The 19,571-nt window shown below is 47.0% G+C and overlaps 2 protein-coding genes across 5 annotated transcripts; one reads left to right on the top strand and one right to left on the bottom strand.

The window, feature by feature from the left end:
* Nucleotides 1–88: 88 nt before the first annotated feature.
* Ints11 (integrator complex subunit 11) lies at nt 89–16,092 on the top strand. The gene is made up of 17 exons (XM_028784838.1): nt 89–231; nt 2,454–2,551; nt 3,022–3,095; nt 5,236–5,464; nt 12,376–12,474; nt 12,554–12,588; nt 12,837–12,975; nt 13,343–13,407; nt 13,892–14,081; nt 14,206–14,289; nt 14,529–14,618; nt 14,702–14,864; nt 14,951–15,058; nt 15,142–15,203; nt 15,281–15,423; nt 15,493–15,622; nt 15,705–16,092. Exons 1-17 carry the CDS (start codon nt 204–206, stop codon nt 15,768–15,770), a joined length of 1,803 nt encoding a protein of 600 aa, XP_028640671.1. The 5' UTR covers nt 89–203; the 3' UTR covers nt 15,771–16,092.
* Pusl1 (pseudouridine synthase like 1) lies at nt 15,673–19,439 on the bottom strand. 4 transcript variants are annotated; one of them, XR_003713668.1, is made up of 9 exons: nt 19,421–19,439; nt 18,975–19,032; nt 18,658–18,845; nt 18,356–18,505; nt 18,105–18,275; nt 16,692–16,746; nt 16,459–16,621; nt 15,998–16,180; nt 15,673–15,873 (listed from the first exon to the last, which is right to left on the bottom strand). XR_003713668.1 is itself a non-coding variant. In XM_028784839.1 (8 exons), exons 1-8 carry the CDS (start codon nt 19,337–19,339, stop codon nt 16,167–16,169), a joined length of 876 nt encoding a protein of 291 aa, XP_028640672.1. In that variant the 5' UTR covers nt 19,340–19,365; the 3' UTR covers nt 15,922–16,166. The 4 variants fall into 4 exon arrangements, 1 of the variants encoding a protein (XP_028640672.1); XR_003713666.1 differs by lacking the exon at nt 19,421–19,439 and adding an exon at nt 19,263–19,365; XR_003713667.1 differs by lacking the exon at nt 19,421–19,439 and adding an exon at nt 19,263–19,365 and having other exon boundaries at nt 16,528–16,621.
* Between the last annotated feature and the right edge of the window lie 132 nt (nt 19,440–19,571).

The raw sequence follows: 19,571 nt of genomic DNA, 5'->3' as shown, positions 1-19,571 counted from the left end.
GGTCATCCAATTGGAACTCGACATATCGGCCTGCGTTTCCGGCGCAAGGACAGGAAGGGGGCGTTTTGGCGGTTGCGCCTGCGCGCAGTGTGTGGGTGTCGCGGTGTCTGGGCATCAGGTCTAATCGCGCGCGAGGTCTAAGACTTTCCTGTGGGCGGTGCACGCGAGCCGTGGAAACGTGGTTCGAGACTGCCTCCCTGACGATGCCTGAAATTAGGGTCACTCCCTTGGGTGAGTCCGAGTCCTAAGCATCTTCTGCGGCGTCCGGCTAGTCGGGCGGGTCCTTTCATCTCCTTAGTCTTCTATCAACTGTTCATCCCAAGGAGCGGAAGCCGGAGTAGAACATTTAGGAGCTGTTGCTTCCTTTTCTCTGTCTGGCACAGGGGTCGAAGAGATTTGGGGTTGATTCCTGGTCCTAGAGCTCGATATGCGTTATGGAGACCCACACCACCCTCTGTTCCTCAGCTGCTTAAGGTGGTTGTGAGGTGAAATGAGTCTTGGGCAGGTGTCGCCTGTCAGAGGTGTTGAATCCAGCACAGAGTTCGTCCTGGCGACTTTTCCGTCCCGTATTTGGACTGCTGTTTCAAGACTCCTCTGTATGGGCTTCCTTCTCACTTCTGCCCACACTTCCCCCCAAGCGCTTCTCTTGTTCAGGTTGCTTGCTATCACCCCTCAGATCAGTCTTTGTGTCTGGTCTCTCCCAAATTTTTGAATTCTTTTTTTTTTTTTTCCGAGACAGGGTTTCTTCTGTGTAGCCCTGGCTGTCCTGGAACTCACTCTTTAGACCAGGCCGGCCTCGAACTCAGAAATCCGCCTGCCTCTGCCTCCCAAGTGCTGGGATTAAAGGTGTGCGCCACCACAGCCCGGCCTATCCCGAATTTTTAAAAGTGTATTTGTGCATCGTAGAAAACATAAATCTAGACTTCTAAAAATCCCAGTAGCATAGTATAGTTGTGAAGAAGAAAACAACCGTTTCAAATCTGGGGTTTCAGAACCTCCCAAATGTTGGCTAGAACTGAGAGTCTTTTCAACTCACTGCATCACAGGGCCTTAGCAGAAGCAACTTCTCATACTGACTACCTCCACTATCCCATCTAAATAACTAATTAGCTTACAAGAGCAAGCATATTCATTGACCTGGCTCCCCAACGTCCCCTACCCCCACTGGGAAAGTTCTGTTTTCTGCCACAGTTCTGAATCTTTTTGGCACAGGTATTAAATCTCCACGTAATGTACTCAGTGTCTAATTGCCTTGTCTCCCCTATGGTGTAGTTCTGCTCTATGCAGAGATGTGTGGACAAGGTAGTGTCCTTTGCTTTCTTGTCAGTTTTGTTTTCTCCTTGTCCTTTTTTCCTGGAGTTGTCTCTTTGGGAAGAACATTTGCTAGTGCCCAAGAACTGGGCTTTGTAATTCAAAAATGTATACTTTGGCATCATTCTTGGTAGTCCTGTGATTATGAGTGCCTGTGATGTCTAGTAACCCCTGTAAAGGTGCAGCCATTCTCCCTTCTATAAATTCTTTAAGAGCCTCAGATCCTAGCACAGCTTCAGGACTAAAGATACTATGGGAAAGGATGCTAAAAGCTTTCTCTCAGGGTGCACTCATCTTGAGGGGACAGCAGCAGGCCTGCAGAAGACTCTGAGATCAACAACTCCTCAACCATTGTGGCTGGCTACATAAGGAAAGCAGCTGGGCCATGGCTAGTCACCATGATGTTTGTGGTACTGATGATAGTGGTTGGTGCCTGCAGTTGGCAGGTGGAAACCATAGGATCCAAGATGACAACAAGGCTGATTGTTGTTTTCAGACTGTTGAGGCTTGGACCATGTCTCTCTCCTTATGGATCCAGATCCCAGGAGAGATAACAGACAGCTGAATGGGGGAGATAGCTGTGTCCTGTGTGGTCAGTGTCATGGACTGAACAGCTTGGATGGCTGCTTAGTCATCCAGAGCATGGGAGGAACTCCCATTAAGGCTGAGCTAGGAGGGGTTCAGTGGTATGGGGCCTGTGCTGCCCACTGACCAAAGTGAGCCATCTGTGTTGCAGTTATTGGCCAGTCATGTTTCTTTATGGCTGGCCTAAGGCCACACGGGTTTGGCACCACTCAACACTGGAACTCAGGATTGAGGCCTCAGCCTCTTCAGGAAGAAATCTCAGGGAAGAAAGCCTCATTGGTTTGCAGTCACCGGTAATTTGAGTAAGGTCTGGGGAAACAGCAGTGATGTTCTACAGAGCACTGGCTTATTTCTGTTCAGTGTTGGGGACAACAGCCAGTGCTCAATGCTCTGCTAGCAATTTGTTACACCTTTGAGATGTACAGGAAAGCATGGTGAGGGAAGGCATGTGCCCCTAGCGTAGTGCCTCGTCTCCCCATTGTGCATTTCCCTAACCTGCTGGGGAAAAGAGGGAGGAACCATGGCCTTGTCTCTCACTTGCCCTTCTCTTTGAGTAGGGGCTGGCCAGGATGTAGGCCGCAGCTGCATCTTGGTCTCCATTTCGGGGAAGAATGTCATGTTGGACTGTGGGATGCATATGGGCTACAATGATGATGTGAGTACTGAGGACGGGTGGTCCAGAGGGCAGCAAGGGCTACAACTTACTTTCTAGTCATGTTCTTTCTATCTAGCCATGTGGATCCTGGGGCCTTAGGTGATAAACGGGGCAAGTGGGCAGTAGGAGCATGCCTGGACAGCTCTACTCATGCTGTATGGGTACGAGTGGCCCTGCACACAGTACTTAAAAATTAGGGTCCAGCTGAGATAGACCTCTTAAGGATTCTTGAAGGTGGTCATGATTGGACCCTTTTGGCTTAGGTACTTGCTCAGATAGTAGTTTGTGAGGTCAGCTAGTAGCTTGACCTTTTCATGAGGTTATAAACAGGCAGTGGCCTAGGTGTCACCCACCAGTGTAGAGGGTCTCTGATCCTTTGCTGGGGTTACTACCTGGGATGCACCAGTCTTACTTACAGGAGATCCTGGGTAGCCTTCAGCATTCCAATTTTTCTCTTGTCTCATTATTAGAGGCGCTTTCCTGACTTTTCTTACATCACCCAGAGCGGCCGTCTGACTGACTTTCTGGACTGTGTAATCATCAGGTAGGCTTCTCATGTTTTTGATGGTCCTTCCTTGTACCCCATTACAGATGTCAAAGGCCTTGTGTGCTACCTAAGCTACATTATGGGTCACTCTTGAGGATGGTCATTATCCACTGAGAGCCAGAAAGATGCTTATACCTATTGACTGTGCTCTCACATGTCATAAATTAAAGCCTAACAGGTGCCCCCAGAAGTAGAGACCTGGCCAAGGTAGCTAGTTCCAAGCGTGGGGCCACTCCAGCCTAGATGACTCCCTGAGACTCTTTCCCAGCAGCACCTAGCAACCGTGACTGCACCCTCACCAATTTCTTCCCACTTTACTAAGTACGTCCGAGTCTCTCTGCTTATACTTCCTCTTCTAACCAAACCTCAGTTTTCCTATTCCTTCGCTGTCTCAAGAGTGCTAAGTCCTGCTCACACTGACCATCACTGATGTCTGAGTCAGTTCATGGTCTAGCCTCCAACTGCCACCACCTCAGACTGGTAGAGCTGAGCGAGGAGAGACACTTTCCTTGCTCTTTGGCTGCCATTCTTACATTCTATCCAGATAGACTACCCAAACCCTTCATAGTCCTTGCTGTCACCCACTTTGACTGTAGCACTTCCCTTCAATACCCACCCTGCTGCTGTCAGCTAGAGTGGTCCTGCGGGCCTGAAGCAGCCCATCTGGATGAGCGCTGTACTCGTAGCCCAGGCTCTAGTATTTTGGTCCTTTCTGGACATGTGTCTCCCACTCCCTGCCTGCTATGGTTTCACTGGCCCCATTCTTTCTGCTTAGGGTATTCCTAGGCCTTGCCTGAGCTGTCTCAGTTCTCTCTTGGCTCTACCAGAAAGACTTCCTACTTCCTGACTACCTGACAGATAGCTCTTTTCCTGGTATGGTGTTCCCTGGCCTGCCTTATATTTCCTCACCAGCTTGTCACTGTCTGATTCAGATCTGACTCAGATGGTGTGTGATTGCATGTACTTGTAGGAGGCCATAGACAGCTTCAGGGATATTCCTCTTTAGTCATCATTCCCTTGTTTGTGGTTTTGTTTTGTTTTTCCTTCTGAGACAGGATTTCTTTGTATAGCCTTGTCTGTCCTGTCTTGGAACTCACTCTGTGGACCAGGCTGGCCTTTAACTCACAGAGATCTATCCTGCTTCTGCCTCCCAAGTGCTGGGATTAAAGGCCTGCTTTACAATGCCTTGCTGTTGAGCTGTTGAAGATTTTTTTTAAAAAGATTTATTTTTATTTTATGTATATGAGTGTTTACATGTATGTAATTGTACTGCAAACATGCATGCCTGGTGCCAATGGAGGCCAGAAGTAGGTGCTGGATCCCCTGGAACTGGAAATACGGGGAACTGAACCAGTACTCTCTACAATAACAGCAGGTGCAGGTGCTATTAACTACTAAGTCATATCCCTAGCCCTTTAAAAAAAAACCTTATTTTATGGGTGTTAGGCCTGCATGTATTTCAGTGCACCACTTGCATTCAGTACCCCCAGAGGCCAGAAGATCTCTTTTGAACTAGAGTAACATGATTGCGAACAGCCATGTGGATACTGGCAATTGAGCCGAGGTCCTCTAGAAGAACAGTCAGTGTTCCTAACTTCTGAGCCATCTCTCTAGCCCGTTTTTATTTTAAAATTAATGTATGTGTGTTTGCGTGTGGCTTTGTACCCATGGAGGCCCAAGGCTTTGGATCCCCATAGATCATCATGTAGGTGATGGGAACTGAACTCATGAACTGAAACAGGATTCTCTACCGAAGAGAATGAGTGCTCTAAACCTCTGAGATACCTTTCTACTCCCTGTTTTTCTTTTTCACTTTTTGTAGATAGAGTCTCATGTAGTACAGGCTGGCTTAAACTCCTGATCCTCCTGTCTCTACCTCCCAAGTGTTTGAATTACATGCATGTGCCACCATTGTCTGTTCTGATTCAGGTTTAATTATTAATTGCATATTATTGGGCATCTAGGCTGTTCATTTGGGAAGACTGTAGCTTTTGTGATTTGTTCATTTTTGACTCTTTAGTACCTATGACAGTGATAGACGTTAGGCCTGGGTAAATGAGTGGACCATGAGTATAGGGCTGAGTGGGATAGGCTGGAAGAGGGTGGTTCCAGGCTGACTAGTGTCACCTTCCCCCAGCCACTTCCACCTGGACCACTGTGGGGCACTCCCCTACTTCAGTGAAATGGTGGGCTACGATGGACCCATCTATATGACCCATCCTACCCAGGCCATCTGCCCCATCCTGTTGGAAGACTACCGCAAGATTGCAGTGGACAAGAAGGGGGAGGCCAATTTCTTCACTTCTCAGATGATCAAAGACTGTATGAAGAAGGTGGTGGCTGTTCATCTGCACCAGACGGTTCAGGTCAGGATCCCTGCCCCACTCTGTACATAGTCTGGAAGTCCCTGGGGTCTTGGTCTCAGGCCACTTCATCTCACTCTTATGTCTAGCACTGTGGAGTCACCAAGAAACAATAGTGTCCAGTCACATTTAACATTTAGCTTGGGAGAATATATGTGGTGTGTCTGTGTGTTTGTGCACATACCTATGTAATCAAGGCTGTTTTCCACCTGGCTCTGCCCAAGCAGTATTCCATAATCCAGGCCACCTTCTTCCCTCCCAAGGGAGAGATCTGAGGTATATGCATCATAGTCTATTATGTGGTAAGGAGGCAGAGACCAGACGACAGGATGGACCAGTCTGGGCGAGTACCCAGTAAGAGGCTGTGATAGTATATGGGTCAAGAGAGGAATGAAGGATTTTAAATAGCCAAGTGACTGGTTAAATTTAACAAAGGTCCCCAGAAATTATGTCTGTTTCCCATTAGAGTCTTTGTTTTGCTTTTTATGTTACTACTGCCATATACACTTTTAGTTTTTAAATGTTTTGTTTGATTTTGAGACAGAGATTCACAGTGTAACCCTGACTGTCTTGGGACTCTCTCTGTAGACTGGCCTTGAACTCACATAGATTCACCAGCCTCTGTGTCCCAAGTAATGGGATTAAAGGTGTGCACTGCCTGGCTAGTTTTTAAATTTTTATTTTTTAAAAAAGATTTATTTATTTATTTATTTATTTATTTATTTATTTAATGTATATGGGTACTTTGTCTGCATGTACATCTACACACCAGAAGACAGCTTCAGACAGTTGTAACTTGCCATGTGAGTTCTGGTAATTTAACTAGAGATCTTTGAAAGAGCAGTGAGTACTTTTAGCCACTGAGCCACCTCTCCCACCCCAAAACTTTAATGGTGTGTCTTTTTTTTTTTTTCTTTAATTTCAAACCATTTATGTGATACTATTTTATTTATGTTTTGTTTTAAGTTGACCTTAACTACTATATATGTTTGATTATATTTTCTCCCAAACACATCCCAATTCCAACTTTATGTTAAACACCCCCCCACCTACACACCCCACCCCACCCCCACCCCCGTTAGTATGTCCATGGAGTTGGAGACATTAACTGAAACATGGTAACTTCAAAGAAAAGTTGCCCTGTTTCCCCCAGTAGCTTTCATTTGCCAATAGATCCTCAGCTCACAGTAGGGCCTTGTGAGCCTCTCCCTAACCCATGTTGGAATCTTGGTTGTCAGGTCCACATCCTGGGCAGATGATCACTGTTGGTGTGAGTTCATAAGTGCAGCAACCATGCCATGTGCAGAAACACATTTCACAGTGTTCTTCCCTGTCCGTGGCTCTTACACTCTTCTCTCCTCTTCTTCAGTGTTCCCTGAGCCTTGGGAGAAGGGGATGTGGTACAGATGTCTCATTTCAGCATGAACATTCATAATCACTTGCTCTCAGCCCACATGGTACTTTTTTTTTTTAAATATATTTTAGTGCTGGGCATGGTGGTACAAGCTGTTAATCCTAGCACTTGGTTGGCCTGAGGCATTTACATAGTGGGGGTCCTGTCTCAAAAGTTACTTATGTGTGTGGGCCTGAATGTATATATGCGAGAGGGTGTTGAATCCTTTGGAAGTGCCGTAGGGTGCTGGGAACTGAACCTGGATCCTCTGGAAGAGCAGTAAGTGCTCTTCACTGCTGAGCCATCTCTTCAGCCCACCTATATCTTTTTTTGCTTGTTCTTTGGGGACTGGTTTCTCTGTGTAAAACCCCTGGGTATTCTGGAACTAGCTTTGTAGACCAGGCTGGCCTCACACTCATACATCTGCCTGCCTCTGTCTCCTGAGTGCTGAGATTAAAGGCATGTGCCACCATGCCCAGCCACAGATAGTATTTTGAAATGTGGGTCTTTTAGGAGGTATATTGCTTTTTTGTCTGTTTGTTTTGAACTTAACCTGTTTAACTAAGATCACTGTGGATTTGTATATACTTTATTTGTTTGTCTTGCCTTTTTTTTCCTCATTGTTTCTTAAAATTCATTTCTTTTCCTTTTCTTAGTGACTATATTCTCTTACAATTAAAATTACTTGGAATTTTTTCCTTTTTTTTTTTCCAAGACAATACAAAAATCTTAGAGCATCTTAAAATTTACAGCTCTCCTGGTTTATTATTTATTTTTGAGACAGGGTCTCATTTATGTATCCTGGCTAGCATAGAACTTGCTATGTAGAGCAGGCTGGCTTTGCGTTCATAGAGATCTTCCTGCCTCCACCTCCCAAGTACTGGGATTAAAGGCGTGCCCCACCATGCCTAGCTCTTTAGTATTATTTCTTTGTGCATGTATGTTGAATATGTATGTATGTTGATTCTGTTGATAGGAAGAGGGAAAGAGGGAGGGAGAGAGGGGGTAGGGAAGAAAGGGTGTGTGTGTACATCTGTCTGTGTGTGTGCTTGCTGTTGACTTTTTCAGACCATGTTTTGCTATGTTGTTGAGGTTGACCTCAAACTTGTGATGTTACTTCCTGCCATTAGTCTTTTGGGCATTAGGACTATAGGTGTCTGCCATGCTGGGTTGACTCTTATTCTAGTCTGCCTACTGAAACACTGTGGTCTATGTTATCTTGTTGTAAGGATTCTTCTGACAGTCCTAGAGAAAGTGACCAAAGGTATATACATTGTTTTTCTGGTCTACCACCAGGATGTTTGCCTGGGAGTCTGGTAAGGACAGAGGTTTTATTGGGGCACACAGACCATGAACATCTGCCTGGAAGTTCCGCCTTCCACTTCCTATCCAGTCAATAGACTGTCAGCTCTTTATTAAAGCCAGTCAGGTATAATTCTAGATTGCATTATGCAGGTGAGGAAGGAAGAATTATTTATACAATATGAGACAGGTGATGGGCCATAGAAATAACAGTATCTGATCCTGCCAGTATTTAGCTCTCTGCCAATATAGAATTAACAACTGAATATACAGAGACACACCTTCATACAGTGTACCCCAACAGTTAACAGTAAAGGTTTAAAGAAAAAAATTTTATCACCTAGAAACAAGCCAAGGAAATTATAAGAAAATGTCTTATTTGTTCTATGGATAACCAGATTCCATTACCTGCAGGAAGTAACCCTAGGGATACCAAAAGAAATGAAATCTGGCAGATGGATGTGTTTCATTTTGCAGAATTGGAAAAACTAAAGTTTATACACCATACCATTGATACATAGTCAGGATTTCAATGGGCAACTGCTTTGAGTTCTGAGAAGGCTGATTCTGTAATTACTGGAAATTACATTTACTGGAAGTAATGGCAGTTATGGAGATACCTGTACAAATTAAGACTGACAGTGCCCTTGCATATATCTCCAGTAAAATGAAGCAATTCTTTGTATTAGAGTATAAAGCCCTTTACAGGTATATCACACAATCCTACAGGACAAGCACTTGTAGAACAATCTAATTGCACCTTAAATGCTTATAAAACAAAAAGGAAGAATAAAGTCCTTTGGGATAGACTAAATAGTGCTCTGGTAACCTTAAATATTCTGAATGTTAATGAGAAAGGAACAGCAGTAGCTGAGACACTGGGTTATAGAAGAAACTGGAATTAAATCATGCTATAGACTATAAGGATATGTTGACATCAGAATGGAAGCCAATGATAGTTTTGTATTGGGGATGTGGATTTGTTTATATTTCCACAGGAAATGAGAAGCTGTGGATACAGTTAAAACTGATAAAGATTAGAATTGAGGAGAGGTCTCCTGAAAACCTTGGCCACTGGCCTGAAAGCACTTGTTTCAAATGTCTCTGTTTATAATTTCCCTCTATACACAGCACAATTAATGGCTTAAAACAAAGTGAGGGAAATGTAGTGAGAATCCTGGAATTTTGGTTTCTTTAAGAAACACAGAAATATTATAAGGTTATGTTTTAATTCCAGGTGTGGTGATCCAGGGCTGCTTTAGACTGTCTGCAACAGCTATTATTTGCCTCGTGCTCTAGCAGAGGCATGTTTTTGCCAGCTGCAGATAGTTTTTGTGACTGTATGACATTTGGAATTCTGGGAACTTCTCAGAAGTTCAAGAAGTTCAGAGGCCGGTTTGGTGGTCATTCAGGGGGTTGGTTGTGGTTTGTTAGTAGTTGTGCTCAAAGAAGGAACAAGAAGAAAGAAATTAGATTCACTGTCTCTGTCTCTCCCCCCTTCCTCCCTCCCTGCCTCCCTCCCCATCCCTCTCTCTCTGTCTTCCTCCCCCTCTCTTTCTTTCCCATTCTCCTCTCTCCTTCTTTCTCTCCTATCTAGTGATAGGGGGTGAAACCAGAAAGATAAAGGGTGGGAAAAAGAAGAGCCCTCAAAGTAGCGGACTCCCATGTGCTCTGGCCTATGGAAGACTACATGTTACAGGAATCTTACACACTCTGGGAGACATTCCTCTTACCAGCCTTTATATGGCAGACATTACTGGAGAAATACAACACACCTGTCTATGTTGGTGTTCTGAGTTGCTCAGCATGATCAAAGAAAGAGCCACTCAATATGAATTTAGGACTCAGGGCTGCAGGGAGATCCAGCCTCTGGCCTAAATGTTCAAACCACCACACAAAAGCATGTTTATTGATTGTTAAATAAAAGTTGTTTTTTGGGTAAAACAAGTTCCTCATACCAAAGCTCCTGAAGGAAAACATCACACCCTGCAACCTTAGTTCTTGTTGTGCACTGATACAGTGCCCACTAATGCAAGATGTTCCATGTGTGCCAGGATGGTATTGTGCCCAAAGTCACGCAAAGGCTGCCAAGCTCCTTCAGAAAAAAAGTCACTGTTATCCACAGAGACTCTTCAAGGTCTGAGTACTTCTAGAAATAACTGTTCATTCCAATGTTTACCCTAAATATGATGATTCTATTAGAATTCCTACTACAACTACATACCCTAGAAAAGGGGCCACAATAAAACAACAATGCCTCAATGTTCAATTTATTTATTCAATGAGAATTGTTTTTAAAAGATTTATTTATTTATTTTATGTATATGAGTACACTATAGCTATCTTCAGACGTAACAGAAGAGGGCATCGGATCCCATTACAGATGGTTGTAAGCCTCCATGTGGTTGCTGGAAATTGAACTCAGGACCTCTGGAAGAGCAGTCAGTGCTCTTAACCACTGAGCCATCTCTCTAGCCCTCAATGAGAATTTTTTTATTGTGGTTACTAACAGGTATGGGTGAGGGGTTACTTGCAAGGAACAGAGATAACTCAAAAATAGCAGCATTACCAGAACATACGTGAAACTTGCTTGCTTGGAGGCAGCTCCAACCTGGACCAGCAGGCCATACTTCAGTGACAAGGTCCTGAGAGAGAGAGTGTCAGGAAATCAGAAGAAAAGGAGATAGGAAAGTTTGGACTCTGAAGCTTTTCCATAAGCTGTTTTATGGCAAGCAAGCTTATCCAGAAGTACAGCATCTTATACTATTTCCAGGATAGAGTTAGCAGAAATTATCATATAATTGGAGGAAATCAGCAGGAAGCTAATCAAGCACTCTTGCACTAAGGGAACACAAAAGCATTGTAGACTGAACACACAGCAGTCTTGGTGCATTGTCTCTTCGGGGGTGCGGGTGGGGAACCAAGTTCTCAGGAACTGAAACTTTTAACTTCTTTAAGGCCTCACATCCCAGCCCCACACTGGGCCTTACCTAGTCAGTCCCTATGCAAGGACACAGAACTAGTCCCTTTTGTTCCTCTCATCAGGGCCTCTGATAAAGCCTTGCATCTGTCTAGCTTTCAACACTCCACAGTCAGATCATTTCTTACCTGATTTCTTCCCACAATTTGGGTGGTTAGAGTATCTAACCCCATCAACTCTTCCCTTTTATACTGTTGGGGGAGACTCTGAAGAATCTTCCAAGCTTGTGTTCTTCCAGAATGTGCTCTTTCATTTACCTCTTATCACCCAAGGCTCTGGGCCTCCCTATCCTTCCAGGGGCAGATGTTTCAATTTGGAGGGATTTTCCCAATTCCAAAGAACATGCCTACAACATAGCCCCTTTCCTTGCCTCCTGTGGACTTGTCTTCTTTGAAGCTCTTCCATGATCACTTTTCATGAGATGCACAATTCCAGAATGATAGTTATCTATATTATTTGGAATACTCTCTGTCCCTTGTTTAGGCTGCTTTTTCTTTGGCCTTGACAGGCTGTGCTGTGAGGGACCTTAGTTTACTTTTGGGTTAGTTAGTATGGAGTTTAAGGTCTTTAATTCTTCCTGCCTATGTTCCTGGGGTTCTGAGTAGTTTAACAATAGATCTTTTCACTGTAGGCCTTCCATCATCCATTTTGTGTTATATTTTATACTGGATTTAAGAAAAAAATTTTGCTTGAGGGAAAGTTTCACTGCACAGCCCAGGCTGGCTTCAAACACTGTACTGCCCTGCCTCAGCCTTAAAAACTCAAGAACTGAGATTGTTAAATGTCGCCATGTGCAGTGCTTCAACATTTTAGTCCTGTATTCCTTCTCTTGACTTTATTCACTATGCTAAATTTGCTCTCGCTCTTTTTTTTTTTTTTTTTTTTTTGAGATAGGATTTCACTATGTAGCTCAGGCTAGCCTTGAACTCATAAGTGATCCTCCTGCCTAGCCTCCAGAGTGCTGGGATTATAGGCTTGTACCACCATACCCAGCTTCATCTATTGAATTCTTAGTTTGGGTTCCTGGTGTTTTAGAATTTTTTTTTGTAGTGTTTGGGGTTTATTTGTACTCTCACTCTAGTCTAGAAGTGTGGCTTCTAGATCCATTGATACTTAACCCAGTTTTATTTTTATCTTAGACTTCTGAGAAACAGGAATTGACTGGACAGGGTTTAGGTAATCACCTACTTCCTGCTGCCTTCCTGCCCTGAAGGCCTAAGAGCATTCTTTCTTTTACAGGTGGATGACGAACTGGAAATCAAGGCATACTATGCAGGCCATGTGCTGGGGGCAGCCATGTTCCAGATTAAAGTGGGCTCAGAGTCTGTGGTCTACACGGTCAGTGGAAGTATTTGGCTTCAGTGAAATTGCTTGGGGGTAGAAAGACAACTTTCTTATTGCAATTTTTCTTTGCCAGGGGGATTATAACATGACCCCAGACCGGCATTTGGGGTAAGTAGGACTGTGTCTTACCATGGGGGCTTTCCAGGACTTGATAACTCTAAGAGGCATCATGGTGGGCACATAAGTACTCCCATGCAGTGTGGAAGTACCTTTGGAAGTCTGGGCTACAGGCTCATCTTCCCTGTTGTCTCTTCTGACATATAGAGGAGCTTGTGCCAGGGGCTAACATCCACTTTGCCATTTCCAATTCTGTAGTCATGAGCAATCCATCATCCCTATTCCTTCCTCTGTTCTAGGGCTGCATGGATTGACAAGTGTCGCCCCAACTTGCTCATCACAGAGTCCACATATGCCACAACCATCCGAGATTCCAAACGCTGCAGAGAAAGAGATTTCCTAAAGAAAGTTCATGAAACTGTGGAACGTGGTGGAAAGGTATTGATTGTAGGCAGGCTTTGGGTTTATGTGCCCACTTTGGCTACACTCTATAGGCCTCCTAGCAGGCTTTGCTGTTGTACCTTTGTTCAGGGTCTCTGGGTATGGGGGTTGTTTGTTTGGCACTAGAGTCTTCCATTCCCTTTTGCTTGCATCCTATGAAGGGCTGTTCAAGAGCCTCCCATAGTTCTTGCTGTCTCTACATGTACCAAATCTGTGGTTTGTAGATGTCTGGCTATTCCTTTGCAGTAATGTCATCATTTAACTTGCTAGCAAGGGTGCAATAAGTATCTTGCTATCTGATGTGTTCAGGGAATGTTAAGTGTGGCCAGTAGCTCCTACCTGAACCAGCTTCATCTACCCCCAGGTGCTGATCCCTGTGTTTGCGCTGGGCCGAGCACAAGAACTCTGCATCTTGCTGGAGACCTTCTGGTAGGTGCAAACAGGAAAATTCCACAGGTAGGCAGAAAAGGATATAACAGCCTCCATGTAGGAGAGTAAGTCTCTTATACTACCAGGCACAGTGGAACTATTAAGAAGTTAAGACACCATTGACTACCACTGGGTGCTCTATGTCTAGGATACAGTACCACTAGCCCTGCTGTCTTGGGTGGAGCTGTGTATCTGTTGGGACATCACACTTGAGCCATCATCTGCTGGCTATATTGGCCAACATGTGGTTCATGTGGTTTGCCACATGAACACTGAGCCTCCTCACATGAGTTCTGGGGACCCCTGTCGCTTCCATGTTTCATGAGTCTCAAGGTCTGGCCTGGTGGTCATCAGGGTAGAGACAACACAGGGTTCAGTTCAAGGTACATTTGACTGAGCCCTGACCATAGCTACTAAGCTGTGCAGTAGAGGGCATAGGGCTACATGTTGCAGGCTAACTCTGCCTTCCATGGTGTACACACAGGGAGCGCATGAACCTGAAGGTACCCATCTACTTCTCTACGGGCCTGACAGAGAAGGCCAACCACTACTACAAGCTCTTCATCACCTGGACCAACCAGAAGATCCGGAAGACATTTGTCCAGAGGAACATGTTTGAGTTTAAGCACATCAAAGCCTTTGACCGAACATTTGCGGACAACCCAGGTCCCATGGTAAGGCCCTGGCAATGCAGCTTCTCCACATCTGGCCTCCCCATGGGGCTCTGGTAGTCAAAGGTCTGGTGCTTATTGCAGCCCTAGGTAAGGTCTACTTTTCTGACCCTTGTCAACCCTGCAGGTTGTGTTTGCCACACCTGGGATGCTGCATGCTGGCCAATCCCTGCAGATCTTCCGAAAATGGGCAGGAAATGAGAAGAACATGGTGAGGGTTTGGAACCAATTCCCAAGGAGGTTAAGAGGGTTCCTTATAGCTTTAGGGAACTGGAGTACAGAAGAACTGGCCCTTGAACTTTGTGCCCCGACCCTATGATGCCACCAGCAGCCCAGACTGAGCAACTGCCACAGTGATTGGCTCCCCCTGAGAATTCATGTTAGAGGTTGTTTCAGGAGGCAGTGTCTATCGTGGGAGGCCAAACAGTTGGACCTCACTTCTGCTTGCAGGTCATCATGCCTGGCTACTGTGTGCAAGGCACTGTGGGCCACAAGATCCTTAGTGGGCAACGGAAACTAGAAATGGAGGGGCGTCAGATGGTGAGTGCCTCCCTGTCCTGGGTTCAGCAGGCCTTCCTAGCTCTTGCTGCTGCTAACCCTGCTTACATCTTGTGATGCCACAGCTGGAGGTAAAGATGCAAGTGGAATACATGTCATTCAGTGCCCATGCTGATGCCAAGGGCATTATGCAGCTGGTGGGACAAGCAGAGCCGGAGAGCGTACTGCTGGTGCACGGCGAGGCCAAGAAGATGGAGTTCCTGAGGCAGAAGATTGAGCAGGAATTCCGTAGGCAGCTGGTGGGCAGGGAAGATCCATGGGGTGGAGCAGACAGGCTGGCAGCCTAGACTGAGGCTCTGTATTACGTTCCTCAGGGGTCAACTGCTACATGCCAGCCAATGGTGAGACAGTGACGCTGCCCACAAGCCCCAGCATCCCCGTGGGCATCTCCCTGGGACTGCTGAAGCGGGAGATGGCACAAGGTATGACGGGCAGACTGGGGCATGGGTCAAGGGATGGAGGGAACTGGTGGCTTGTGTTGACCGCATCATTCCATTCCTCACAGGACTGTTGCCTGAAGCCAAAAAACCTAGGCTTTTACATGGTACACTAATTATGAAAGACAGTGTAAGTGTATCAACAACAGTGGTGGGGTGCGGATTACATTCATTACTTTCCATGACCTGTTTGCCTTTGCCCCACAGAGTTTCCGGCTGGTATCCTCAGAGCAAGCCCTCAAGGAGTTGGGCCTAGCAGAGCACCAACTGCGCTTCACCTGTCGTGTGCACCTGCAGGACACACGCAAAGAACAAGAAACAGCCCTACGTGTGTACAGCCATCTCAAGAGGTGCGCCCTGGCCTTGTCCCACCCCCTACAAGCAGAGTGAGGCAAGGGTCTCACTATGCCTCTCCTTAGCACCCTCAAGGACCACTGTGTACAGCATCTCCCTGATGGTTCTGTGACTGTGGAGTCCATTCTTATCCAAGCTGCTGCCCACTCGGAGGACCCTGGTACCAAGGTGCTGTTGGTCTCCTGGACTTACCAGGTAAGGAGGGTAGGCATCATTGGTATTCCTGGAGACCTCACTTCCTTGGTATTGTGTTTAACTGTGGTTCCCTCTCTTATAGGATGAGGAGCTGGGAAGCTTTCTCACAGCATTACTGAAAAATGGCCTTCCCCAGGCTCCCAGCTGACATATATCCACCACTCTTGTTTCTTGCTGTTTTCCCAGCAGGAGGACCAGGGCTTCGGCTTTGAGAGGCGGGTGAAGACCATAACTGGGTCACAGACTCTGTCCTAGGGATAAGATCAGAGTCATAGGCTGGCTAAAGTAATAAACAGGCCTTTTTGTTCTTCATGCCTTTTATTCCTACTCCCTTGCCCCAAGAAAACAGAGCTCCCAGAAATCTTGGGTTCTTACAGCTTTTGACTGCCTGGTACCCCATGCTGGTCCCTCAGTGACAAAGGGATGTAGATTAATCTCTGCCGAGCACAGTAAATGTTGGACAAGGTTGATAGCCTGTGTGCTGTGTGGCTTCATTTCCACTGTGTACCGTCAGTTGGTTTCCACACTCTGGACACCATACGGTTCAGGATGTAGGACCTGTGGACAGACCCTAGGTCAAAGTAGAACTCCTACTACAGTTCATCCAGAGACCCCAGTTACCCCTAAAATCCAACCCTGTAGACCACTTAACTACATGCACCATGGGGATCACTGATCCCTAACTGAAGTCCTTTCTCCCACTGTCATTGGCTTCCCCACTAGGTGCTTGGATTCTCATCTAGTACAATGGGGGGTTTGACTGCTTCCAGAAGTCCCCTCTCTTCAGTGAGGACCCAGCTTTGGGAAAGACTCTTTCCGACCCCATCCCCTCTTACCAAAGTTGTTATAGAGCACTGACTTCAAGAACAGGCCACGGGCTGGGGCAACTCGAGCCTGATACTTGCCCAAGGGATCTTGACTCTCCAGAATCACTTTCACTTGTGTGGGTGCCAGAGTCCCTAGCCCCACCGCCACCAGCACAGCTGTCATCCTCCGCACCTGCAGCAGAGAGCTCAGGTTGTTAAAGGTGTCTAGCTGAGCCCATCCTGGGAGGGTTAAGGTAGCCTACCTGTCGATAAAGGAAAGACTGGCTTTCAAACTCCAAGGTCCAGAACTGCAGCCTCCTAGGAACACAGACAGCTTTGAGATCCAAGCTACAGGGCAGCCACAGCCAACCTAGCTCACCATGTGGCCTCAGACAAGACAAAGATTTAAATGCTGGTTTAAAGGTTTATCCATCCAGGGTGGGTTCTTGCCTAGTTGACCCCCAGTTCCAGAGGGGGAGTGAGTTTTTCATGACTTCTGGAGTCTATATGTACCATAAAAGAAGACAGTTATATATAACGGAGCATTAGTTAGTCTGCATAGGACATAGCAATTGTTTGGGGCCTTCTTCATGTATCAGGGCTATAGTATATGTGCTGAAGCAAGACACAGCCAGCCCACCTATCAAGATGGAACCTCACCCATGTGCTCTTGTGTCTGGTCACACCAAAGTCCCTTTTCCCCTTAGAGCTTGTTCCAGATGTGATGTGGTTTCTGGTGAAGCCCACTAGGCAGTGCTTAAAGCAGAGAACTTAACACTGTCAAAGTAGAATGAACTACTTCGCTCCAGTGAAATCTTTTCAGTGACTGCCAGAACCTATGTGCTACAAAGAGCTAGGGGCCTGGTAAGGCCCTCAGAAAGGCAGCATTTTCTACCCTGTGCTCCCCAGCCTGGCAGGGACCCCACCCAACAGGAACAGGAAGAAGATACAACTTTCTAGCTCACCTTTTCTAAGTGGCCAGCACCTTCCACCCTCTAGGCCCTCTATACCAGTTTAGCATCATCCCACTTTTTCCTTTTTTTTTTTTAATTGGATATTTTCTTTATTTACATTTCAAATGTTATCCCCTTTCCCGGTCCCCACCCCAACCTGTGAAACCCCCTATCCCATCCCCCTTCCCCTGCTTCTATGAGGGTGTTCCCTCACCCACCCATTTCCACCTCCCTGCCCTTGAATTCCCCTACACTGGGGCATCGAGCCTTCATAGGACCAACTGATGCCCGACAAGGCCATCCTCTGCTACATATGCAGCTGGAGCCATGGGTCCCTCCATGTATACTTCTAGGTTGGTGGTTTAGTCCCTGAGATCTCTGGGGGGTCTGGTTGGTTGATATTGTTCTTCCTATGGGGTTGCAAACCCCTTTAGCTCCTTCAGTCCTTTCTCTAACTCCTCTATTGGGACCCCATTGGGGACCACTTGTTCAGTCCAATGGTTGGCTGCAAGCATCTGCCTCTGTATTTGTCCGTCTCTGGCAGAGCCTCAAGAGACAGCTATAGCAGGCTCCTGTCAGCATGCACTTCTTGGCATCCACAATAGTGTCTTGGTTTGGTGACTGTATATGGGATGGATCCCCTCATCTTTTATTGGGGTATTATGAAAACTAATTTAACCCTGGTGGCCTCTAGTTTGGCAAATGGAAAGGCTAGTCTCTCACCTGCTCTCCTGGGGGAGGACAAATGGACTGGCTGGACCAGGAGACACAGAGACTCTTCGTAGTGTGCGTACAGCATTTGTGACTGGGCTGCCAGCAGACTGGAAGGCACTAAAATCATGTGTCCCGAGGAGATGCTGGGCAGCCTCCTGCATGGCAGCCATATCCAGGTACCTGCAGAGCCAAATGAGCATTGAGGAGGGCCCAGCCAAATGGATGATGAGCCATTTTCTTCCCATTCTTAGCTCACTCACTCTGTCTGCAGAGCCCAGCATACATTTTGTTCAAACACAGGCAGTTGATTAGGCCAGGAGCAGCCTGTGGCCAGACGGTATAGGTAGGTTCTGGAGGTAGCTGCGTGGCGAGCGTGGAAGTCGTTGGGCACTCGGAAGGCCTTCAGTACACTGTGGCAAACAGATCTGGCTCATCCCAGGAATGAGTCTGCCCACCTGTCCATATAGCGCTCTGGAAATCTCAGCCTCCCACCACAGTGGGGTGTGGGGTGCAACAGTAAAAGACAAAACAAACCAGAATCATACAAAATTCCCGGGCTCACCGAATGGCTGGGTGCTTCAGGTGGGTGTTGAGGGCCTTAGTCACAATCTCCGGGGAGAAAGGTGGCAGGCCTGGGCGACGCTGTATGTCCAGGTGCGCTGCGTTGCTCAGGGCATGCACTCCCGTATCAGTGCGGCTAGAGATAGTGAACCTGACAGGCTCGACAGAGTTCAGTCGCTTGGCAGCCTCCTGCAGGAACGGTACAAGCAGGCTGCCACAGCGATGGCCAAAGCCCGTGGAACAGTACAAGGAGTGTGGGCAGGGATTGGAGCTGCCGACTGCTTCTTCCCCCTAAACCGGCCATCGATAACAGCTCACCTCCAGGAAGTTCTGTACCCCAACAGCGCGATGATTACCCCTCACGGCCGCAACTCCACTGCGGAGAGAAACAGGAAGGAATTATCTGTAGCATCTGCGGGAGCTGTCCCGCCTGGGATCTCGGCCCCCAAGAGCGTTCGTTCCGTCCAGGCCAGGGTTGCTAGGCTTCTAAAATTTCGCATCCCAAGACCAAACGCCCAGGCTGCCGATCGTGCTCCTCCCGGCCGTCTCGCGGATTTAACCGCGAGGTCGAGTGGAGAAAGCGGAGGTACTAGCGGGAAAACGTACTTGAAGTCAGTGCCCAAGTACTGGAAGAACACAAGGTAGCGCGCACGCACGGAGCCCACAGCCCCGCAGGAACCCATATTTGAGTGGCTGGCGGGCGGGGCGGTTGCACGTGGCCGGCGGTCGACCCTGCCCAGCTGTGACGGCGCCTGCGCACTTACTCGGTCCACCCCGCCTGAATGGAGAAACGGAGGCGGGACCAAGCTTAGGGAGCGGATGCGAAGTGCTGTCTTCTTGACCCGACTATGTTTACTGTCCTCTGCCTCACAGGGGCGCGTTGACGGGTTGCTTCCGCACAAGTGTCCTTAATTC

The sequence above is a fragment of the Grammomys surdaster genome, unplaced genomic scaffold (assembly GCF_004785775.1).
Source record: "Grammomys surdaster isolate TR1022 unplaced genomic scaffold, NIH_TR_1.0 124903, whole genome shotgun sequence".
Lineage (NCBI taxonomy): Eukaryota > Metazoa > Chordata > Mammalia > Rodentia > Muridae > Grammomys > Grammomys surdaster.
Note: the sequence above shows the minus strand (reverse complement) of the source record. Positions and strands in the feature narration are given on the sequence as shown.